Source organism: Rousettus aegyptiacus, unplaced genomic scaffold, assembly GCF_014176215.1.
Source record: "Rousettus aegyptiacus isolate mRouAeg1 unplaced genomic scaffold, mRouAeg1.p scaffold_m13_p_3, whole genome shotgun sequence".
Classification (NCBI taxonomy): domain Eukaryota; kingdom Metazoa; phylum Chordata; class Mammalia; order Chiroptera; family Pteropodidae; genus Rousettus; species Rousettus aegyptiacus.
The window spans coordinates 39,404,619-39,430,585 of record NW_023416306.1 but is presented as its reverse complement, the minus strand read 5'-3'; the positions used below and the strand labels follow the sequence as shown (position 1 = coordinate 39,430,585).

Sequence of the window (25,967 nt, the reverse complement as noted above, 5' to 3'; positions counted from 1 at the left end):
TTTTGTTCTCCTATTTTTTTTAGGGGCTGACTGAACTCTTTTCTGGATCAGTACAGGCTAGACATAAATCTTTAAATAAAACATTAACTAAGTAATTCACCACACTTATGAAAAAAATAGGTTCAAGGGAAATTATTAGTAACCGTAACAGATGAACACAGGGTATTTTTAATATAATTAAATTGTTGACAATGCTATTTATTTTAATTGTGTTTTTCCTACATCTGCAAACACTCCTGTATTTTATAAGTTATAGAGCATCTGAGACAGCCGTTGTATGATGGACAGATCACCAAGCATGACTCAGGTTACCCCCATGTGACCCTGGGCATCATTTGACCTGTGTGTTTCTCCAGTCTATAAAATGACGGTCTATAAACTGTCACACATAGTTGTAAAAGTGAAAGCATTTTGAATATTTAAAGATTTTATGTAAATATGTCATTTCATATACACTAACACCAAATTGCTTTTTATAAACTAAGACTAGTGGTAAATAAGATGATATATATGTTAGGTACTGAAATTGATGATAAGGGGTGTTAGCATGAAAGAGTGGATGTGTGGACTAAATGTAAGAAAAAATATTAACTCTGATAATCCAAATTGATTAATGTTCATATTTCATTTTTAGGCCATTAAGCAGATGTATGTACTCATTCTTGGACTTGAAGTTTTGGGAAATCCCTTTGGCTTGATTAGAGAATTTTCCGAAGGCGTAGAAGCATTTTTTTATGAACCTTACCAGGTAAAATCATTATCTGTGCATCGTACAACATATCACATTAATACTTTTGAATAATAATGCATTTCAGTTGTTAACCTGAGTAGTGAGTGTAAATAGATTTTAGGAGATACAACAAAAGGACATTATTTTGCAGCAAACAATGGTAAGAGCTTTTGAGAAATTTTGGGGAAATTTTTACCTTTTTCCTTCAAAATTTAAAACTGAAGATTTTACAAGAATACAAAACTATACTGAATTTTTAAGAGTCCTGTTGGAATATTAAAAGTGGATAAACTTTATGCTACAGTAGAAGGAAAATTACCATAGACAGGCAGTTTTGCTTGGCACAGTAGTGTGGAACAGTAAGAATAATGGTGCAACCTGGCACTGTGCAAAGTGTTCTTAATCAGTGGCAAAAGTTACAGTCGTTCTCTGTCCCTGAAATATTTCTGTCAAAACATCTAAAACTCTTCTACTTTCACTTACAGGTGTACATGACAAGGAAAAATAAAGTAAAACTCATATTTATTTTGTAGACTATAATTTAAAACATTAGCTACATTAAGAATTAGAGTGTTCTTATTTATTTTTTTTAATTATCAAAAGTAGTTTGTGCTTGCCTTCTCATATAACAAACATCTTTTGTATACTTTGGTACAGTCGTACTCCTTTCTAAATTTGGATTAACTTCCAACATTTTATCCTTCGCATCTGCAAAGTCATGAACTATCTCTGAGACTTCTGTTAGTGTGAAGTTTTTGCTGGCATCCCTTTCTCTGGGACATTTTTCTCACTACTAATTTTTCTCATTTATATCAATACATTCACATTTAAAAGTAAACATAACTTCGTTATTATTTTTTGGCCCTTTAGGGAGCCATCCAAGGTCCAGAAGAGTTTGTGGAGGGGATGGCACTAGGACTGAAGGCATTAGTTGGTGGAGCTGTTGGTAAGAAACAGAATGCTTCCCAAGTGTGATTATGCGAGGAAGTAACACTGTATTTGCTTTTACTAAAGATATTATAATTCCTGCTAGGCGGATTAGCTGGTGCTGCCTCCAAAATCACCAGTGCTGTGGCTAAAGGAGTAGCAGCCATAACCATGGATGAAGACTACCAACAGAAAAGGAGAGAAGCCATGAATAAGCAACCAGCCGGTCTCAGAGAAGGCATCACTCGTGGAGGAAAAGGCTTAGTTTCTGTAAGACATTTCCCAGTGTTGTGAACATGATAGGAGATATCTTTTAACATCATAGAAAATACCTTTCAAAGCCACACTCTGTGAATAAGGAAATAGACATATAACTTTTACTCCTTTTGGATTTATTATTTGGATGTTGCTGGAAGAGTGAGTTGTGGCCTATATAAAATATGTCAGTAGCCTCCAAAATCATTCAATTTAAATAAAGTGCTTAGGAAATATGTTAATTCTTATGGTATCTAGAAAGCAGAATTCTCTATTTTTTCTGTAAGCCAGACTTGGTTCCTTAAAGCATCATGTGAAAATATTGTAAATTTTTAATTGTGCTTTTCCATCTAGGGTTTCGTAAGTGGCATAACAGGAATCGTTACCAAACCAATCAAAGGCAAGTGTAATGGTTGCTTTGGGTGATATATATTACTAAGTCTTTCACAGTTGTTTCTATTTTCATTCTTGATCTAATTATCTAAAATTTTGTCTTTTTCTTTCTAGGAGCCCAAAAAGAAGGAGCAACTGGTTTCTTTAAAGGTGTTGGGAAAGGTTTAGTTGGAGCAGTTGCAAGACCAACTGGAGGCATCATAGACATGGCTAGCAGTACATTTCAGGGAATAAAAAGGTAAATTCTCTTTGATGTAGGATATGAATAAAATGCTTAAATTAAGAGAAATGAAATAAGTATGGTGTTTTGCTCAGGGCACTCAGGAATCCTATAATATGGCAAGTGGCATATAATAGTCCTGATTCCTTTTGATACTTTTTAAGGTTGTTGCCATTGCATCATTTTTACTTGATAGATTTCTTCTTTATTCGTCATTCATTCCTAGCAGCCTTGGCAGAAAAGATGTGGCAAGCAAGCTTTTCCTCTGCCCGAGTCAAAATACATTGCAATAGTGTAAAGCGAGCTGTATGTCACTTATAAAATTAGCAAATTTATTCTGTCTTGTTTTTTTGGGAAACAGAGAATGGCATTTTGTATTCCTGGTTCAAACTCAGCCATGTTCACTCTTCCTTGATGATCTTATTTTGTTAAGAGTTTATTATGTCTTTTTCCTCTATTTCTCTTCATTTCCACAATTTAAAAACATGTCCTCTATTCCTCCAAATTAAATGTAGCTTAAGACTGAAATTTAGTATTTACATTATTGTTACTACATTCTAGAAATTTGCAACATACACAACAATTTTGATTAAATTCTTGCTAATGAGACCTAATTTAGAATAATAGGTGGGTGTATATCTCCCAAATCTATGTCCTTTCATATTTTCTCTTGCTTCCTGCTCTATAGGGATAAGTATTGTCATCATATGAGCTGTGCCTCTTAAGTCAGTATTTCATACTTACTGTAATTGGGCGTTTCCAGTTTATAATTTAGAAGATTGGGGAAAAAAAGGTTCAATCTTTTCACTGATGTGGGATAGGAAAGAAAGACAATCATCAAGAATAATTCTAAAATTTTTTAATCTGAATCACTGGAAGGATGGACTTGTCATCTTTTAGGAAAAGAGGGGATTAGAAGTTTTGGGTTGAATGTACTAGGTTGAAACTATCAGACATATAAATGAAGGCATCAAGTAGTTACTGAGTATAGGAATCTAATGTTCAGGAGAAAGGCCTAAGCTAAAGTTAAAAATCTGTGATTCTTTGAGCCTATAATAGGGTATTTAAAGCCATAAACTTGGATGAGATCACCTAGGGAATAGAGTAGAAAAGAATACACTGTTCATTTTACCTTGTTTATTTGTCCCTGCTAGAATGTAAGTTCTACGAATGCAGTGACTGGGCCCTTAGTCGACTACACCAGCACTTGGTAGTTGGGGAAATGAGGGCCCAGCAAAGGAAACTGAAAAGAAACAGACATTAAAGTAGGAGGATAAGGAAGAAAGTAGTGTCCCAGAGGCCAAGAAACAGACCATCATAGCTTGCTTATACTATTGTTCAAGAGAAAAGAGATATCCTCCTCCCCCATTCATCTTATATGAGAGTGTTAATTAGGAAATCAAATGTGGCGTTTACAGCAGAGGAATCATTCCCATCTCTGCTTAAATTACTCTTTCCTCTATTCTCAGCATGGACACTTTCTTAATTGTCTTCCTAGTGAGGCCTACCATGGCCACCCTAAAATTTTAGTTTATCCCCAACCCCCACCCAAGGTACTTCATATTCCTCTTCCCTCCTTTATTTTTCTCTCTTTAGCTCTTAGCACAGTTTATAATACACTTTGTTTTACCTTGTTTATTTGTTCCCTGCTAGAATGTAAGTTCTTTGAATGCAGTTGGTTTTATCTGTTTCTACAGTGCCTAGAATATTGTTTGGCATGAGGTAGTCCTTTTTTTTTTAATTGAGATCATTGTAGAGCCATATGCAGTTGTAGGAAATAATGCAGAGATCCTTTATACACTGTGTTATGTTTCTTATGGCTGCGGGAACGAATTATTACAAACTTGAGGGCTTAAACAATAGGAAGTGGTTTTTTCACTGCTCTGGAGTCCAAAATCAAGGTGCCAGCAGGACTGCACTCCTTCTAGAGGGAAGAGTTTTCCCCTTGCCTCTTACACCTTCTGCTGTGGCTGCAGACACTTCTTGGCTTGTGATCACATTACATCAGTCTCTGCCTTCATCTTCACATCACCTTCTCCTTTGTATGTCTAATCTCCCTCTGCCTCTTTCTTATGAGGGCACCTGTGTAGTGGTATTTAGGGCCCACTTAGATAATTCAGGATTATCGCCTCTTCTTAAAACCCTTAAATTAATTACTTTATAGACTTTACCATATAAAACAATATTCAGAGCTTCCAGGGATTCAAGTCTTATATCGTTGGGATCCACCATTCAGACCACTACATAATCTTTGTCCACTTTTCACAATAGTAATACTTCGCAAAACTATAGTGTTATATCGCAGTGTGACATTGATACAACCCACCAATTTTATTCAGATTTCCCTAGTTTGACTTGTACTCATTTGCTTGTGTGCGCACTAATTCCACACAATTGTATCGTGTGTTTTCATGTATTCTCCACCAGTCAAGATACTAAACAATTCCAGCACCACAAAAATACCTTGTGTTGCCCTTTTATAACAACATCTACCCCCCTCCCATATAACCCCATAATCTATAATACTATTTTGAACACCCTAACATATAGTCTATTTAAAATTGAGATATAATCCACATACTGTAAAAAAAAAAAAAAAAAACAAAAAAACGCCATTTTAAAGTATACATTTCAGGTAGTTTTTAGCGTATTCACAAACATCACCACTATCTAATTCCAGGACATTTTAATCACCCCAGTAAGAAACCCTGTACTCGTCAGCAGTCACTTACCATTCCCACTCCTCTCAGCCCATAGCCACTACTATCTACTTTCTGCTTCTATGAATTTGCCTGTTCTAGATGTTTCATATAAACGGAATCACACAGTGAATGTGTGGCCTTTTGTGGCTGGATTCTTTCATTTAGCATGTGATGTTCTCCAGGTTCATTCATGTTGTGGCAATAATGAGAACTTCATTTTTTTTTTTATGGGTAAATATTTCATTGTATGGATACACCACCTTTGGTTTTCTGTTTGGTGGCTGATAGATATTTAGGTTGTTTCCACTTTTTTGACTTTTATGAACAGTGCTGCTAAGAACATTCATGTTTTCAATCTCTTTGGGTTTGTAGTATTTAAAAGTGGAATCACTGGGTTGACATGGTAACTCCAGGTTTAACTTTTTGAAAAACTGCCAAAGTGTTTTCCATAGCACCTGTGCTGTTTTACATCCGCACTAGAAATGCAGAGAAGTTTCTAATTCCTTAACATTCTAACACTAAATATTTTCCATTTTGCCTTTTTTTAAAATAGCTAACCTATTGGGTATGAAGTAATATCTCATCGTGGCTTTGATTTGCTTTTCCTAGTGACTAATGATGTTGAGCACTTTTTCATATGCTTATTGGCCATTTGTATGTCTTCCCTGGAGAAATTGATCGATTTATATTTTTTAACTGGATTGCTTGTCTTCTTTATTGTTTAGTTGTAAAAGGTCTTTATAAACTCGGGAAACTAAACCCCATTTTCTCCTAATTGTGTATTGTCTTAGCTTTCTTTGTAGTGTCTTTTGATGAAGTCTAATTTATCTGTATCTATTTTGTTGCTTATACTTTTTGCGTCATATCTAAGAAAACATTACCTAGTCCAAGGTCATGAAGATTTTACACCTACAATTTCTTCTAGCTGAGTTAAAGTTTTGGCTTTTAAACTTAGGTCTTTGATCCATTTTAACTAATTTTTGTATATGAAGACAGGTTGGATCCAAATTTATTCTTTTGCCTGTGCATATCTAGTTGTTCCAGCACCATTTGTGGTAAAGACTATATTTTCCCTACTGAATGGTCATGGTATTCTTTTCCAAAATCAGTTGACCATAAATTTGAGCTTATTCTGGATTCTCACTTCACTTCCATTTTCCTATATGGCCACCCTTTTTCCAATAACACACTGTTTTGATTTACTGTAGCTTTGCAGTAAGTTTGGAAGTAGGAAGTCTGAGTCCTCTGGCTTTGTTCTTTTCCAAAATTATTTCTTCTTTGAGTCATATGAATTTTAGAATTAGTTTCTCAATTTCTGTAAAAAAGACAGCTGGGCCTTTGATAGGGATTGTATTGAATCTGTAGATCAGTTTGGAGATTTTTGACATCTTAACAACATTAAGTCTCCCAGTCTATGAAATGGATGTTTTCTATGTATTTAGGTCTTTAATTTCTTTAAATGATGTTTTACAGTGTTCAGTATGCATGTCTTCTTTATTCCTAAGTATTTTATTATTTTGGGTACTATTATAAATGTTTTAGTTTCATTTTTGGACTGTATATTGCTAGTGTATAGAAATACAACTGGTTTTTGTATATTGACCTTGTATTATGCAACCTTACCAAATTTATTATCTCTAGTAGTTATTTTGTGGATTCCTTAGGGATTCCTATATAGAACATCATATCTGCAAATAAAGGCAGTTTTACTTCCTTTCTGATCTGGATATCTTTGTTTCTTTTTCTTGCCTGATTGCCTTGGCTAAAACCTGTAATACGATGTTGAGTAGTAGTGCCAAAGGCAGACATGTCTGTCTTGCTCCTGATTTTAGGGAGAAAAGACTTCATTCTTTCACCATTAAGTATGTTATTTGTTTGTTTTGTTCATTTGTTTTTTTGTTTTACAATGTCCTTTGTTAGGCAGAGGAAGTTTTCTTCTATTCTGAGTTTGTTGAGTGCCTTATCACGAAAGGTTGTTGAATTTTGTCAAATGCCTTTTCTCTATCAATTAAGTTAATGTTTTTTTCTTTATTAATATATGTATTACATTAATTGATTAATTGATTTTCATATGTTGAACCAACAATGCATACCTGGGGTAATCCCACTTGTTCATGATGTATAATCCTTTTTTTGTGCTGCTACATTTAGTTTGCTAGTATTTTATTGAGGATTTTGTTTATAGATTCATAAGAGAAACTAGTCTATTTTCTAGTGATGTCTTTGCCTGATTTTGATATTAGAGTTAACAAGTAGAAGGGAAAGAGTTTGTGAAGGATTCGTGTTAATTTGTGTGAATTTGGTAAACTTCACCAGTGGACCTATCTGGATTTGACTTTTATTTCTGGTAAGTTTTTTGATTACTAATTCAGTCTGTTTGGTATAGATCTAATCCAGTCGTCTATTTCTTCAACTTAAATCTTTATTTTTTTCTTTGTCATTCTAGCTAATGGTTTGTCATTTTTGTTGACTTTATCAAAGAACCAATTTTTCGTTCCATTGATTCCCTCCCTTGTTTTTCTACTTTCTATGTTAGTTATCTCTGCTCTAATCTGTTATTTCCCCACTTCTGCTAGCTTCAAGTTTAGTTTGCTTTTCCTTTCCTCATTTCTCAAGGTGTAAAGTTAGATTATCTGTTTTGGGGTCATCTTTTTAAATATTCGCTTTCACAGCTGTAAATATTGCTCTGATCACTGTCTTTACTGCATCCCATAAGTTTTGGTTTATTGTTTTTTGTTTTTTTTTTAATTTGTCTCAAAGTAGTTTCCTTTGTGGTTTTTTCCTCTAACCTTTAGTGATTTAGGTTTCTGATGTTCAATTTCCACAAATTTGTGAATTTCCCAAATTTTCTTAAAGATTTCTAATTTTATTCTGTGTGGTCAGATAACATGCTTTGTATGCTTCGGTACTTTTGTATTTATTGAGACATGTTTTATGGCCTAAAAGATAGTCCTGGAGAATGTTTCATCTCCACTTAAGAAGAACACGTAATTTGTTGTTTTCGAATTGAGTGTTCCTTAGGTGACCGTTAGGTGTAGTTGGATTATAATGTTCACATCTAGTTTCTTGCTGATCTTCTGTCTATTTGATATTTGTTATTGAAAGTTGGGTATTAGGATAACTACTTGAATTATTGAATTATTGAATTTTTTTCTCTTGAGTACTATCAGTTTTGTTTTATGTGTTTGGGGGCTCTTTTGTTAAGTACATATATATTTACAATTTCTGTATCTTTTTGATGTATTAACCCTTTTCTCATGGTAAAATGTTGTGTCTAATAAGAATTTTTTGTTTAAAGTCTAATTTTTTCTGATCTCAGTATAACCATTCCAGCTCTTTTGGTTACTATTATGTGGCATATCTTTTTCCATTCTTTTACCTTCAACTTATTTGTGTCTTAGACTCTAAGGTGAGTGTCTTGTGAATAGCATATAGTTGGATCATATTTTTATTCATTTTGCCAACCTCTGCTTTTAATTGCAAAAATTATCCATGCGTCTGTGTCTATACATATGGATGTGTTATGAAGTAAGGTGCATTTATATATAATAAATGTTTATTGAATGTGAATATTTGTTAAATGAATGAACAAACAAATGGACCATTTTCATATAGGTCCATGCAGTCAAAAATGTTAAATAAAATATTGCAATACCAAATTCAGCAGTGCATATATGTGTTTCAAACAATACATATCAAGGCCTAGTAGAAATGTGAGGGTATGTTAACATTAAAAAAATATATATGTATTGTGATATATAGCATTAATAGATTGAAGGAGATAAACCATATGATCACATCAAATGACCAGGAAAAAAATCTTATTTAAAATTAATCGTCCATTTTCAAAAACAGTAACAATAACAACAGCAAAAGAATGATAAGCAAAAAAAAAATGATAAGAGTAGTGAACTTCCCTGGCTTGACAAAAGATACCCTTAAGAACAAAACGTTGCTAATACCTGTACTTCATGGACAACTCTTAGAAGTTTTCTATTTAAAGTTAGAAGTGAAACAGGATGCCTGCAATTCTTTCTTGTATTTAGCATTGTGGAGGAACTAGATGGTATCACAGGAAAAGAAAAAGAATATAAAAATCTTGTTGGAAATGAAAAAGCAATAATCACTTGCTGATTCTCTGGTTATTGTCTACACAGAGTCCAAGAGACTCTGTAAACAAACTTCTTTAGAGTTCTACATTTTTCTAGAGAACTTAACATTATTTGTGTCATAAAAACGAATTTGAAAATGAGAGGTTACGTAAGTCTTATTTTATCCAAAAGAAGCTCCCTTTTAGTAAAGGCAATTTAAAGTCTATTAGAATTTTTTAAATAATTTAAAAAATCAAGTTGTATTTTTTTTCCTTCTAGGGCTACAGAGACTTCTGATGAAGTGGAGAGTCTGCGACCCCCTCGGTTCTTTAATGAAGATGGAGTTATCAGACCTTACAGGTTGAGGGATGGTACTGGAAATCAAATGTTACAGGTGGGTGAAGAAATATCTTATAAATTAATTCGGTTAAGTTAGCTTTTTTAAAGGTAACTATATAGTGCTTCAGATGTTTGTTAAATTATTTGAGCTTCTTTATGTTTTGCTTAATTCTATTTATAAGATTCTTATAGTTACTTAGGTTTTCATGTACATTTATTTACTATAAGATTTTTTTTTTCTTTTTTACAGGCATCAAAAGTTTGATATGAAAAACAGTTAATGCATGACTTTGCAAGTGAAAGCCAACAGTAGATTTTAGTCTTTAAATTTACAAACTACGTACAGCTGTTTCGGTATTTTGACTATAAAGAAAAGGCTTTTGTATTGGTAACTTTTTTGTACAGGATTTTTAGTGAATCTGATTTTTTTATAGGATATTCTTAGTTCTGTACTGGATTTTTGATAAATTTGTTGAAAGCCATTGTATCTATGTACCCTCATTGTTGGTGGTACTTTTTAGCTAATTAAACCATTTCTGTTTAGGGTACTTCTTTCTTTTTATCACACTTCTAGTAACTTTTCAACCAGATATAGTGCTCAGTCCAATTAGGCATGGGTAAGGAAAAGAATCAGGACCGTTGCTGTTGTGAATTCTTGGGTTCTTAGGCTTTTCTTTTGAAGATGTTCAAATAGCCGTAACCCTCTTTTTGCTTTATGCTTGTGTAGTCTATTTAAAACCACATGAAATTTGATAAGCAGTTCATATGAAAGCCATCATCTTTTAGTAAAAAAAAATTTGTTTTTGAAGCAGTAGACAGTTTGAAGGTAGAGTATTTTATCTGTATAGACAACTTTCTTAGTAAATTGGACTCTTAAAAATCTGGATTATGGTGTAGGTAATATACCAATATACCAATTTAAATATACCAATTTAAAGTAGTTTGTGTGGTTTAGATGTGGAATACTAAATTAAATTATTTTTGAAAACAAACCAGTTATTATGTTGTATACATTTGAAAATCTAACCTTGAAATTTTAAATATTGTCATGTTTGATATTTTGCTCACTACATGCAGAGTATATAATTTTGTATAAATGTACTTCCATCTAATGTGGTAAAGCATAACCATCGAGTTAATTAGCAACTTTACATTGTGTTTAAAATATTTTAAAAGTATCAAGATAATTCCATATTGGAATGGAGCTTGCGATCTAGTGAGAGGCTGTACAGTCTCTATGATCAGAGTATATCATTCTATGAAAAACGGAAATGTTGCAGAAGTGACCAAAGGTTCATATAGTTGAAACCTATTTCTTCTTAGTACCTGCCTTCCTTTCCAGAACACAATTATCATGTTGCATTTTTAACATGTTGCATTTTACTGGACTGAATCCAACACCATTTTAAAAAACTAAAAATATTTCTTGAAAAACTATTTTAATAAATTTAGTAGGAAGCAAGGATAAACAGTGAGAAGAGTTTAGAAATATATCCACATTACTAGGGAACAGAGTATAATATGGAAGAAAGCCATGAAATACCAAACATTTTTCATGGTTGATAACTTGATTTCACCCACATAAATTTATTCTACACCTTCATTAATTGTTTTCTGAAGCTTTAAACTTTAGCATTTAAAGGTCACGACTTTTGACTGTATTTTAAAGGATATATATTATTTTTAGTAGGCCAGTCTTAGCAATAATGGCTAAAAGAGCTGTTCAAATGACTAAAAACTCAAAATCTTTGTCAGCCATTACTCGTTTTTCAGCAGGAACATTAAATACAGTATTAGCTGGAATACCTATAGGAACTCACCAGATGCCTTAGGATGTTTGTGGTTAGCATTATTCTCTTACAGGTATAAGAAATGGGTTGTTGCTTTGGTGGTAATGGTGCTTTTTTGGGTCAAAACTCTGCTGTATTATTAGCAAATACTTTAAAATATACGAATACCAGTATTATGAAAAAGAAGTAGACAATATGTAAATAGGATTTAAAATCTTATCTGTTTAGATTTAATCTAAGTGATTTAACTGTGGCACCCTTAGAAACTATTTAATAGTTTCAAATATTTCTCCTTTTTTTAAAAATTTTCTAAAAAGTGTTCTGTGTTCACTAAATTATATATGCCAATATATAATTAAACATAAAATATACTTTCATTGTGTACCTTTCTATCTAGGAATTAGCACATTATTTATAGTACTTCCTAGTAAATTAAAGTTGCCTACTAGAGAAATAGAATAATTCTAATATATTCACAGAGTACATCACTGACATATTGAACTATTTTATACATTAAGTGTAGCAACCATCAGAGTTTAGTCTTAGGTCTATTAAGTAATGAAACATTATATCCATAATTATCGTCTTACTCAGAGCTGAAAAGTCTGCTTCAGAATTATCCTGACTCTTCAAACATTTCATAATTTTACATGTTTTTCTAGCAGTTTACCACACTTAACTAACCTTTGTGCTTCTTTTTTCCTTTACCATGCTTACAGAAAATTCAGGTCTACAGGGAGTGGATTATGACTCACAGTAGCAGTAGAGATGATGATGATGATGATGATGATGATGATGATGATGATTAAATCTCAAATGTTAAAATTCATATGTTCTTTGTCATTTTATTTGAAATGTTTCATTAACATTTGTTGTATGACTGCTATTATAACACCCATATATATAACCATTTTAGGGAGTTAAAATACTTTTTCTTTTTAAATGTTTTTCTATACATTTTCAAAAAGCAAAATAATTGCATTATTTAAGCACAGAAAAATGTATATCCAAAGTAGGGCATACTATATATATAAGCATTTACTTGTATATATTTGTAATTTTGTAATGCAGTTTGTGTTTACAATTTAAAGTTAGACTTACATTTTTTGCTAATGTTCATTAGCTTTATGTTAAATTATTGGTTCGTTAGCAAAATGCTATTTTTGATGTTCTCTAAATTTTCTGGGTTGTAATGTAATGCCATTGTGTAAAAAAAAAAAATAGTAATAGCCAATCAGTAAATATTTCATATTTAGCATTTTAAAAGTATTTTTGTCAAATTTCTTTTAATAATATTTATATAACTCAAAGCCATATGAATATGTTGTTCTATTTCAAAATTATATAGGCTGAACTACTGTTATAGGAATGAACTATTTATTATAAGGAACATTTATGATTTGTCACAGAAGTGAAATGATTTATAGTCTGAGAATGGAAAAAAATGCTCACTTCGTTTTACTTTTTATTTATTATGTATTGTGAAACAATGAAGTTGGTTTTATAGTCATTATATTTACTTATTATCTTACATATCTATCTTAATGAACAGAAAATTGGAAGTAGAATTACGTTTATTTAAAACCCCTTGAACAGTAAAAAGATTTAAAACAATATTATAGTAACTAGTAAACTTTGTTCTTGTGGTCTTAAGCATTCATCATTCTTAAGGGTTTATCTCTTAGAAGTAAATATGTTCTTTGACAGTATAATTACCCTTGTGCTTTCTGTTTCTGTTTTCCTACCACAGAGCAATAATCTTTTCAAGCTTCTTTGACCACAGGTATTAATTATTTTCCAGTTTTTTAAAAATAGTATATTTTTTTAGAGAAATATTTAAGACTGAGGATTACTCTCTTTTACACCTGTATATTCTTGATGGAGATATAGGACTTGTATAAAATATATTTTACTCCTTATCAAATATGTAGAAAATTAGGTTTTTTTTGTTTTACACCAGTGTTTTCTTAATGGAGATATACAACCTGAACAAAAATATCTTCTTATCCCTTATCAAATATATAGAAGAGAGTTCAACTGTGGGACTTTAATGAGATGAACAGTTCTTTTGTTCATTAGTGATTCTATAGTTAGAACTTTAAAAATGGAAGTATCCATCTAATAAGAAAGTCTAATGAGAAAGCTATGTTTGAAAGATAATGCAATATTATACCTTTCTGTATCCTTTATTTTCCCAATTTCTATGTGGTAATTGCTTATGTATAGGAAAAGAGTTCTTCTCTCTTAAGGGAGTAATTGCTCATTCCTTATTTTGTTTTGTGTCTACTTGACACTTGAATGATACATTGAAAACTGGCAGGAAGAAAAATTTCCCTGAAGTTGCAGATACCTAGCATCATGGATAAGTTTCTAAAAGCCTATAAATGAATTAATTACTGCTCACATTACATGTAGATATAACAAATGTAAATCCAGAGTAATATTGCTAACTTTCAATATTCTTTATCAAAAAGGAAGTTAGAATAAATTTGAATTTGTTTCTATATTTACAATACTCATGATTTTATAAATTTTTACCTTTTCAAATAGTTCAAATCACCTATCATCGATACAATATTGAGTGTTAATTTTAAGGTTGTGTTATCGAAGTTTACAGATGGAGCCATTGGTGATCCATGACTAAGACATCAATGTTCAACGTGATATATATGCTATTGTATTCATATCCCAACGATGTATACACCAAAGAGTGATGACCGCTGTGGTATTTGCCACACTAGTTTGTCTGATTTGAACCCTGTGGCGGAGTTTTGTGTTATACTTTTCTGTGGTGATGGGAAAAGGACCAGAAACAACCATCCCAGATGTTATTTGAGTACTTTTTTCTACTGCCCTTCAAGCCCCCATTTCTCATTTTATAGATTTCCTTGCAAATTTATCATGTATTATAGTAGTCCAAAAATATTAAAGGTCCTATGAAGTCTAAATAAGATATATGGATTATACAGTTAGATAAAGTAGTACTTATGATGAGTATATAACAAGAATGTCAGTTTTATCTATTATTCTATCCCTGCACCTTTGGGATACATGGAGATCAATTTAAAATGTTTAGAGTGTTAATTTAGTCTTTAATTTCAGTGGAAGAATGTTCAAATTCACGAAGTACAGTGAGTACAACCAATAGTATACAGAACATTATATAGTAGACTTGGATTTGTGTACTTTAATTTATTTCTCCTTTTTATTATTAAGAAATGACATGCACTTTAATTTGTCAAAAGCAATTCTGGCAGCAACATTCTACTTTTACAAGGTAAAGTGAATACCAGAACTACAAAGTCGGGAGGTGTAAAAGAATTATTATTGGGAAAGGAAGTTGTCAAGTGAAACAGCAGCAAATGAAGAACAAGTAAGGAAACTCCCAGTTGTCACTAGTACACAAGACCTCCATCATGTACGATACAGGACTTATTTCAATTTGTGACCTGCCCTCCTAGCCTAGAAATATCAAATGCTTTTCTATTCAAACTAATACTTCTGGGTTCCTACCTAAAGGAATACATTAAGGACCTGGAAAAGTTGCTTACTGAAAGGAAACCCCCCAGAAAGAGTAAAGGAGTGAATGTAGAAATTAAGAAGTTACGTAGAACAATTTATAATTAATTGTATTTTCATATCTTCTCAGTAATACAAAACAGTCACTTGCAGTACTAGATCAAATTACATAAATACCAGGTACATTTTTAGTCCTTCCCATACATGTTGGGAGTTACTTGTGTTTATAAGAAATGAAGCTATTAATACTTTTCTATTACAGTCACTGCACACCAGGAGGCCAAGACAAAACAAGTCAAGGAATGGAGTTTTCCCAAAGCCAGTGTGAAAAATTATAAACAGTTGATTCCATACACATGAATAGTTTCTTTGCTTTAAGAAATCCAAATGGAATGGAGAATGGAGATGTGTAAAAAGGTTTCTTGAGGGGAAGAAGAATGACACCTTGTATACAGTTAGTTTTCTGTCCCTTCTGCTACATCACATTCTTCTCCTGCATGGTCTGATGTCCATATGTTAGGTTGTGTCTAAGCAACTTCATGATAAAGATAACTGTCTTTGTGCAAATCTTCATTCATTGTATCAAGTTCTGTAGTGGCCTCATCAAAAGCCATTTTAGCCAGTGTGCAGGCAAGCTCTGGGTTATTAAGGATCTCATAGTATAATACAGAAAATTTAAAAGAACCAGCCCCAAATGAATTGGGTGTGTGGGTTGCATCTCTTTCCTCCTTATATCAAAAGCCTCATATCAGTACCTTGGGCAGTATCATTTGTTTTCGATCATCACCTCATGCAACTTCAGCAAGGTACCAGAAGTAACCTCCCTTCATTTTCAGATAGAAGACCTTGCTCTCTGAATTAGTTGTGTTGGCTATTAAATACTTACCCAAAGATTCCACCATGGTGGTGCAGATAGACCTCAGTTTGGACTCCCACTTTCTCTCAATAGTTCTAAATCAGATGTAACTTGTTAGAAGTGTTGATTTTCTGCTCAGTACTCGAGATGACCCTCCAGGCAGAACTGTGGCCACGACCATGTTCTTATAGGCCGCTGAGAGCAGGTTGCTTTCATTTGGACAGCTTGGTTTGGTGCCCTACTCTGTCACGGTCTCCATACAGTGGCATGTTGTAGCACTCGGCCAGCTTGGCCAGCTTTGCTTCTGGATCAGCTTTATCTTCTCCATGGGGATGAGTAGGAGAGCAAGGGTGAGCATGGACCAGGAACCAGAGGAGGCATGCTGAGGGCCTTCACATCTCCGTGACCATGGTGTGAGTCCCAACACTTTGATCCACTTTGGGCTTTAGCCAAGGACCCTCCCATCTCATAAAATTGGTTTTTAATGTAACCTTCTTCATCGTATATACATATTCTAAACAGTGAAATGATAAGATAGTTTCTAAATTACAGTGTGCCATTCCTCTGGAGATGCTTAAGTATTAGAGCATTCAAATTTTTAAACAATCAGGATAGAGATTTAGCTAAGTATATTCTTTTTAAATAGGCATAACGTGTTTTTCTAGTGTTATCGTTTGTCAATAACCTGTTAACTACGTATGTCTACAAAGATTTTCTGAATATATTCAATAATACTTGGGGTTTCTATAGATTAAAAAATTTAGTGATCCACACTTCCATGGATAAAGCTAACTAACTCCCTGTTATGGATCAGCTAACATAGATTCTCAATCTACAATTTTAGTATGTTACAAGAGACATGAAAAAAATTTTTAATTAAAGTAGATTATTTTCTACATTGTTAAAGTAATATATGTTCAGTAAAGTAGGAAATACCAGAAAATAAAAAAATTCTTTCTCCCCACCATTAATGCTGTATTTCCCCATTAATGCTGTATTTCCCTTTTAATTTTTTTATGTGATTATGATCCAAATATATAAATTTGTTACATATTTTTTATTTTATTTTAAGTTTTTATAAACAGAGCTATTAACTTGTAAAGATTTTAAAAGTCACTCATTCATAGGTTAATCTCCAATATGGGAAGCCTGGTTTTTATTTCCAAAATACATATATAGCCAGCAGAACTTTATAGCTGATGTAGAAGCTTCTGCTTTTTGATTGAACTTATTTCTAGCTTTTGATTTTACCTTATAAAAAAATTTCTACCCCTTAAATCTCCTCTTAAAATGTGTGTGATGCGTATCTGACCTTGTGTCCTTCATTGTGTATGAATACTGACAGTTGGGTTATCCCATGGGGGTACTATATTCTTACCCATTTCAAATATTTTGAAATTTTCTCTGTGTATTTGAATCTCTTAACATAGATATCGTGGTTGCCATTGTGTAAATTGTTGTAGAAGGGAGGCTGTTTTTCTTTGTTGTATATTTCTTTTTTTTCCAGAAATTGCAGGTTTATAATTAGCTCCAAACACTGCCTTAATAGCAGTTGGAAGATAACTGCCTTCAGCCGACGAGGTCTTTCCCTTTACTTCGGGAGGAGAATTACAACTGACCTGGAAGAAAGGGCTTACCGTAGGCAGTCAGATCCCCAGAGTAATGCTGAATACTCTTCCTGGCTTCATCTGAAATTTTGAGTAAGTGCACTCAAAGAATTAGGAGATAAAGGCTCATTGGATTTCACTCTTCATTTTGTAACTCTTCCATTTCAGAAGCATACTTCTGAATGGGATGAGAAAACTGAAGAGAACCAAATTCTGTTATCCAAACAAGATAGAGTTTTATCATCACAGATAAAGCAGGTCCCATGGAAAAGGAGATTGATTACCTATCCATCTTGGACACAGTTTACATACCTCACTTATTTGTTTAGCAGAAATCTCTTGGAGAGTCTTTGGTACATCATTTTTCAAGGTCCACACTTTTGAACATTTAGTAATAAGTCCCCCTAACTTTATTTTGGGCCAATAGAGTAATTCACTGCACTCAAAACCTTCCAGTATTAAATAAAAATACTTTTTGAATAAGTCTTTGAAATATGTCTTTTTCTAGAGGTGATAGTTTCACTTAGGGAGGTTTTAATTTTCTTTGTCTCAAGTGTAAAATGAATTTTTTGATTTTTAATACAGTAACTTGATTTTAATATAGCAACTCGAGACTAATTATTTTTGTAAATCTTTTTCAAAAGTTTGACATCATTACATCCCTTAAATTTGTAAATGTTTTAAGGAAGGATAAATACTAGTAAAATAGAAAATTTAATATTTAGTTTTAAAAGAAATTCTCAAATGTTAAGCTCAAGTAGGTTCAACTTGAGTCTTCTTACTGAGGATGTGCAAATAGATCTAAAATTCTGTAATCGATATTAATTTAGAAGGTCTCTGGTCTTTATTTAGCTAAAGGTACTATTCTATAACATGGAACTCAACTCATGACTTCTCTACTGATATGTTAGAGCTCTGCCTTATAGCTCTCCCTGGTTACTTTGGATGGAACAGAGATTCTCAGCATGAGTTGAGTTTAGTAAAATTCATTTAGATTTTTTTTTTAAGTGTGTACTCCAACAATAGTGTTAAAAGACTTTAGTGTAAGTTCGAAGTCTGTTTTCTTATTGGCCGAATATCCTATGAAAAAACAATGTTCTTTTGCCAAATGGTACAATTCATTTTCGTACAAAATTAGTTTGGAGACCCCTTTCATTCACTTTAGAACAAAATTTAATGTCATCTCTGAAAGGAAGCACCATGCATACTTTGTCATCTCTTTGTCAGTTAAGAGTCTTTAGTTATAAATTCAAATGAAATTGATCTCCTGCGTAATGAACTTTAATGCCAATTTTTCAGTGAAAATTTACCACTGTAAAGAATCCTATAAGAAGCAGTGTGGAAAAATGTATGTTTAGCTATTTTGTGGTCCTTCAGGTCTTAAGTAGTTGTTTTAGTTGGGATATCCCGTGAAGCCGCAGTTTGGAATGTAAGTGTGGAAGGCTGGATATTTCATGTAAATTTTCTGAAATAAATTGCCAGGCTATTTTGAATTTTAAAATTGCCAAAAGAGTAAATGTATAATTATATATAACTGAATTTCTGCTGGATGATTTAGTATATAATTTATACACATACAAAGAAAAAAATTAATGCTGTGTATTTTTTATGCAAGTATTTATTAAACTCCTATTAGTTATGCATTAGACAATCTTCTAGATCTTAAGGTGTAGACCTGAAGAAAATTCATGCTCATCTCATGAGATTATAATTATAATGAGCTTTATTATTCTGGTGATCAGGAATAAAACACATGCTGTGTTGTCCAACCCTGTAATGCGGGATCTTCACAGTGTCTTTTTGACTGTGGATTAGCTGATACGTGTGAGGCTCTGAGGAACTGTAGAAATGAAAAGAAAAATAAGATATGCCCAATCTTCCAAAGAGTGATTCCTAGATATTATATGAAATTGAAGCTTTGTCGGGGACATGATACAGCTTGTGGGACATCTGAACCCATATTCCAATGAGCTGTTGAAGTGGGATCCCAGTGCATCTACCGGAATATATGTAGTTTTCCCATACTCATGTTGACAATAATTACCTGAGATGCAGCAATACCTTATTATAGCTTAGGGCCTGGGTTCTGGAACTAAGTAAATGAGTTCATTACAGCCTTTTTCTTTTATTATCTTTATAATCTTTTATTATGCTTGTCTGACCTCAGTTTCCAGACAGCAAAATGGAGATAATTATATTATTTAAGATTACCTTGGTGTTGAGATATACACAACACCAAAGAACAGTAGGTTTAAACAATTGAGATCATGTCTGTGATTATTAGTACAATGTCTAATAACTAATTATATTTTTATTATTCCAAATGGATAGCACTTGATGCTAGTTCTTGCTCATCACTATATAATTCTGTATTCCTCATTTGTCTCCTCTTTACCAAGATAAAAGCATCATTAACTCTTATCCCTTTTTCCTTTCAAGGTTAATAGAATACTTTAGTTAAAATACCAGGATAATTTCCACACACTAACTGATGAGCAGTAGAAACAAAACACCAGTGATTTGGTCTGCTCTGTATTATACATTGTTTTGAAAGAAATGTTATTATTGTTTTCAAGTAAACGTGGTATCATGAGTCAGTAATGCTTCTCAAAAGAGATTCTGTTGAAAATGCATTAAGAGAGACTCTTGAAACTATCCACTTAAATTATTTCTGACCCACCTCTCTGGCCCTTTTTCTAGAATGTATTAGGTAGATTAATTAATGGTCCGTTCTCAATGCACGTAATTATGTCATGAACATAATTCTGCCTTTCTCCAGACCATTTTAGTTGAACCAGTTGATGACAATTCATATTAAGGTAATAGTTTTATTTTTTTGCTTTTAAGTCACGTGGTTATGCTCAGCTTTCTTGCCCCGTCTAAGCTATCAACATAGTTTATACTTTGACAGTTGAAATAGCTCAATAGCATGGGAGGAGACAAAGGTATGGGGGGACTAAGTAAGGGCTAATTCTTCTTCAAATCTGATGACACTCAGATTTTATTAAAAGAAAAAAAATCCTGCCTCATGGAATAAGGTAAATATCACTTTTCCAGTCCTGTTTACATTTATTCTTTTAGGTATATGAATATATGAAATCACGGAGCTTTGAGATAATAAATTTCTACTATAATTGATCCTAAAGCTTGATTCAATGTGTTTTTCCTGGCCGTGACCCTTAGAGTCTTTTGAAGTGAATTAGTAAAATATTTTTTGTTTATAATCTTTAATCAGATAACTTGAAGTTATGCTTATTGACTATAATTTTCTGTAAATATAAGATTGTTTTGAACAAGGTGTCTATTTCTTAAACAATTGAGAAATGGTAGCATTTACCCTTACAATTTAAAATTATCTGCCTGAACTTTGTTGCTTTTAAAGTAAGTTTAATTTTTTAGTATAAGCTGTTCATAAACCTTTCCTCTTTTCCTTTCATCTCCAGTAGATTTTCTTGCTTGATAGCATTCTTACTTTTACTTTATCTTTTATTTAGATAAATTTCCTTTTCCTTTTATCCTCCATGACCTTTAGAAAAAAGATGTTAATCAGATTTTTCTTTTTTGCTGAATTGTGTGGTCTTATACTTTATCCAATTAATATATTTCCCACAAATTATTAGTGCTTTACAGTCAGGCCTTCATATCCACTGGTTCTGCCAATCCTGGATTAAATCGAATCTGAGGATATGAAACCTGCTTATGCAGAGGGCGAACTAAGGGACTTGAGCATCTGCAGATTCTGGTTTCCAGGAAGATGACTGGAACCAATCCCCTGCCAATACTGAGGGTAAAGGATATATTGTTTGGGATCTAAAGCCTTCTGTGTTAGTGATATGTTCCCAATATCTTTTCATATTTTGCTTTTTTTCCCCAAAGTATTTTTATTACAGAACTCTACTTCATAGCATTTGTGTAATTTGAGATTGTTAGCATGTTTTCTGCATAGTAATTTCTAGTTTATGTTCTCTCTTTGAAGTATTGGGAACATGGATATTAGCAGAGGGTAACCCTAATACCAGTGTCTTTCAAGTTCCTGTTTTCTGTGTGACTCTGAGTTTGTGACCGTCCTGAGTCTGTGACCAACTAAGGTTAACATTCTCGAATTTTCTAATGCAAAATGGATCCTTTTACCAATAACCGTACATTTTTAATTGTTATCTATAGATTCTGACAATTATATGTAATGAATGTAGTTACCTTTGTATTTTCCATTTATTTCTTTAAGAAAGTTTGCAAATGATGATAGGTAATTCATACATACTTTTTATGAATAAGGGAAAAATTGTTTTTCCTTTAACATTCTAGCATGTTAAGTTGGGCTAACATATCTAAAGCACAGATTGTTGTGCTTGATACTTCAGCTAAGTCATTTTATATTTCAGCCAAATCTTGGTCTTTTTGCTAAGGCTCTACATAGTGGCTCAGCCTTAGTTTTGCTGGTTTATGGTTTATTAATTGTAAAGGGTATCACAAATTACTTTAGTAGAAACATTCAAAGCTAACATCTGTTTGGGATGGAGAAAGATAGGATATTAACACTAAATTATTTAGACCCTGTTAACTTAAAAAAAACCAACTGGCCTGAGCTACTTTAGCTGCTTATCTCAGCAATATCCAGCATTCAAGGATACTGAAGACATTTTTGAGGCACCGTAATAAGAAGAGACATCATGGTATAGTGAAAAGCAGTGGAATTAGAAGTGAAGAAACCACTTTTCTGAGCCCACTTTTGCAACTGACATTGTGACCCCAAGCAAGTCGCCTAACTATAACCTAACTACACTAGGTCGTTGTGAAGATTAGATGTTTAAGACACCTGGTACTTGATTTCTTCATGTCTTAAAGGAAGAGATTGGTTTAGGATGTTCAATAACATTTCTTTAGGTGTAAAATTCTGTTGTTGTTTTCCCCTAAAATAACATGACATTTTGAAAACTATCAAGTTTTCTATAAAGAAAATTTATCAAGTCAAATAATTAGGCAGAAAGTTGTTAACCAAAGCATGACATTTTTTGACTCTACAGCATGATGGAAGGTGGTGGCTGATAAGCTATCACATTCTCTCCCATTCTCTCCCATGCTTCTATGGAATTAAGTTCCAAAGTCTTAGCTTTTGCTTACAGAGCTGTTCTTATTCCATATTCACATGTTTGTAATGGAGACTGACCAGTAAAATTTTGCTGTGTGAGGAGTTATCTTTGACATTTATTCAAATTTATCCATTCTAATAACAAAGAATATGGTTCATTATATGTTTCACAGTAGGTATTTGAATAATAATGTACATTTATCTTTCAAGTGTTGTATTTAAGGTTTTTGATGAACTCCAGAAAACATTGCATGATTGACCTTTTTCGTTGAGCTTTTCTTTATACCAGATGCTATTGTGACTATTGAAATTGGTTTAATTGTTTATAAGCACAGGTTATATTTTATTTAAGTAAAGGCTAAAAAGTGAAAAGTGATGAGAGGCAGGCTCAACAACAATACCCAAGTGTAAAACAATATTGAAATAGAAGCTAGGTACTGAGGTTAAGGTTGAACCTTAGCTTTTAAGTTACTTGAAGATTGTGATCTATTAATAGGATGTATTGATTTTTTTGACTTCTAGTAGCAGTGATGTTTTTGAAGAGATCAATATTTCTTGATTTTGAAACTTAACCATATAGGACAAGAGAAAGTAAACACTTTTAAGCCAATTTCTTATGAAATAACACAGAAGTGAAGCAAAAGATTGTAAAGTTAAAAATAAAGCTTTGCTTCCACTCCCACTATTATTCTTTCCAAGCCCAGAGATAAGTGCAATGAACAGATTGGTGTGTTACTACCAACCCTTCTGGAAATTTCCTGTGCATGTATAAATAAGTATACCTGTATGTGTTTCTGTACCCCTCATTTATTCTCAGTAATTTCACTTAGTATTATCTTGTATATCTTTCTATATTAGTACACAAGTCTACCTTTTTTTTTTATGACCGTATAATATCATCCCATTGTACAACTATTCTGTAGTTTAAATAGTCCCCTATTAATGAACACTTAACATTTTTTGCTTTTAACACTATTACTGTGAAGATTTCTATATGTCTATCTTGACATACTTTTGCGTAAGATAAATACTTGCCCTGGAATTGCCGACCCAAGTATGTTTAATTGATTTTCATTTTCTTGATTTTGAATTAAGTTGAATATTTTCTCATATGTTTATTCACATTTTGTTTGTTTTGCTGAACTACCTGTTCATAAACTTGTCACATTTTTATATTTATTTACCTTCTATTTTTCATTCACATTCATAGAATTTATTTGACTATAACTTCTTATTCATAGAATTCTGTGTTATGAAATTAGTTCTATGTCTCTATTGTTAAATATTTTCCCAACTTATTTTGTTGTTTTACTTCTATTTGCTTATGTTTTGCCATTCAGAGGTGTCTAATTTTCATGTACTTAGGAATCTTTTACATTAAGTTTTATAGACTTTTTGCTTTATATTTAAGCCTTTCTCACTGTAGTTTTGTACTGTATACTTAAATAAGTGATTCATGTGGAATTAATTTGGTATAAAGAGAGAAACAGGGATGCATCTTTAGCCAGTTAGTTGCCTGAAACACCATTTATGTAATAATAAACACTTTTGCCCAGGAATTGGAAATGCTGTGTTGATTTCATAAATTCCTGTATGTAGATATATAGGATTTTATAAAGTCCTGTGTGCATTTTGGTCATTTTCTGGAATCTGTTTTTTCTATTGATATGTCTGTATATAACTTCTGCCAGCACCAAACTGTTTCACTGCTGCAACTGATAAATTGCATTAATATCTGCTAAGGCAGTTCTCATTCTCCTTTCTTAATTTACAGGATATTATCACTTTTTCTTAGATAAATATTAGTATTTTATTCAATCACTTCTCTTCTTTCCCAAAACAAACTAACAAACACTATCCTGGAATTCAGGAGAAAAAGAGAAAAGGTGGGGAGAGGGGGGAAGAGGATGAGAAGGAAAGAGGAAGGGAAAGATGGATTGCGGGTGGTGGGGGGGAGGAGAGAAAGAGAGAGAGAAAGAGAGAGAGAGAGAGAGAGAGAGTGTGTGTGTGTGTGTGTGTGTGTGTGTGTGTGTGTGTGTGTGTGTGTAAAACTGGGGGTGGGGAGATAACATCTTTATTGTAATGAATTTTTCTATCCAGGAATAAGAAATAGATTTCCATATTCAAATTTTGTTTTTCTCCTCAATAGTGTGTTTTAGCTTTTATCACATAAATTCTGTATGTTATTTGTTAAACCTAAGGGTAACTTTCTTTTTATTTCCCTTGTAAACAGGATTTTTTTTCCTTCTATTTTTCCAGTTGGTTATTGTGTTTATAAAATAAAGTTACTGAGCTTTGTGTACTTGCGTTTTCCAGATAGACCTTATCTACAAATAATTTCTACCCTTCCTCTCCAATATTTGATTCTTCTTTCTCTTAATAATGTTTATTTTCTTAACACGTGACCCATTTTGCCTGGTTTTTCAAATTTATTTGCATAATTTGTTATCTAATTCATAATAATTTCTTCTGAGCCTGTGGTTATGTTCCTTTTTCATTTGTAATTCAAGGAATTTTTATTTATTTGCCCTACCTACTATAGGATACAGGAAAGATACTCTACTCAATACTGTAATCTTTGAAGTTAGAAAATTCTACCATGCAATTAATTTGTATGCCTCATCTTGCTGTTATAGTTGGATTTTTTGTTGTGGTGGTTTTAACTTCTGTCTTCAATTGAAATGAAGACTATTCTATGACGCCTCTCTACCATGATTATTATGAAGTTACTTGTTTTCTTCTAGGCTAAATAACTTTAGTTTTTTTGATACATATCCCCTTTTTGGATTTCTTCAAAAGATCTAATATTTTGGCTAAATTCTTAACATATGTCTTATTGAGGAATCTTAGCCACAATTACTTAGTTTGCCTTTAAAAAATAGTAGTCTAGTCTACATATTTTAAGTAGCCAAACTAACCACATCCTCAGAGCAGATAGTATTTAGAACAGATTTAAAATTGATCTAGTTTCTTTTGTTTATATAGTTATATTTTCTGACATAAGGATTATTAATTTCATGGTTAGACAGTGTTTCAACCATCTTGAAAATAAAGGCCATTGCATATGCTAATTAGATCCTGGGGTTTCCCATTAGTCTGGAAACACTCTGCTCCTTATTTTTTAATGAGTTGTGAGATTAGCAAAGAAAATCACGTTTGTAAGGCAGGTAGGGATATTACAGGGAAGAGACAAGGTGGGAGCTAATAGTAATTTATATGGTACATATGTTTAAATATGTGTTTACATCTATTTTTGTATAGATGTGATCAAATACTAATATATTTTCCAAGATAATATGAATGTGATAGTTTAATATAAACCTAATAGGCTCAGTTTAAACTTTGTAAGATAATATCTCATAAAAATTCAGCATTAAATATTGGCATAACTGCAACTGAGTAATCTTAAAGCAGTGCAGATAGGTGCTTTTAAAAAGGAAGCAGCAATG

At 32.5% G+C, this 25,967-nt stretch overlaps 1 protein-coding gene and 1 pseudogene across 9 annotated transcripts in view; one reads left to right on the top strand and one right to left on the bottom strand.

Annotated features, from left to right (window-relative positions):
• VPS13A (vacuolar protein sorting 13 homolog A) overlaps positions 1-25,967 on the top strand; it is a 192,145-nt gene that overhangs the window by 145,527 nt on the left and 20,651 nt on the right. For 7 of the 9 annotated variants that reach the window (XM_036218237.1, XM_036218236.1, XM_036218235.1 and 4 more), the window contains 6 exons: positions 635-748; positions 1,601-1,676; positions 1,764-1,927; positions 2,267-2,312; positions 2,420-2,543; positions 9,598-9,712. In XM_036218237.1, the coding sequence (XP_036074130.1) occupies positions 635-748; positions 1,601-1,676; positions 1,764-1,927; positions 2,267-2,312; positions 2,420-2,543; positions 9,598-9,712 (639 nt within the window). Of the gene's footprint in view, positions 1-634; positions 749-1,600; positions 1,677-1,763; positions 1,928-2,266; positions 2,313-2,419; positions 2,544-9,597; positions 9,713-9,907; positions 13,069-25,967 lie in introns of those variants that run through there. The other 2 variants (XM_016157635.2, XM_016157633.2) reach the window with 2 other exon arrangements.
• On the bottom strand, positions 15,482-19,425 carry LOC107517191 (annotated as a pseudogene).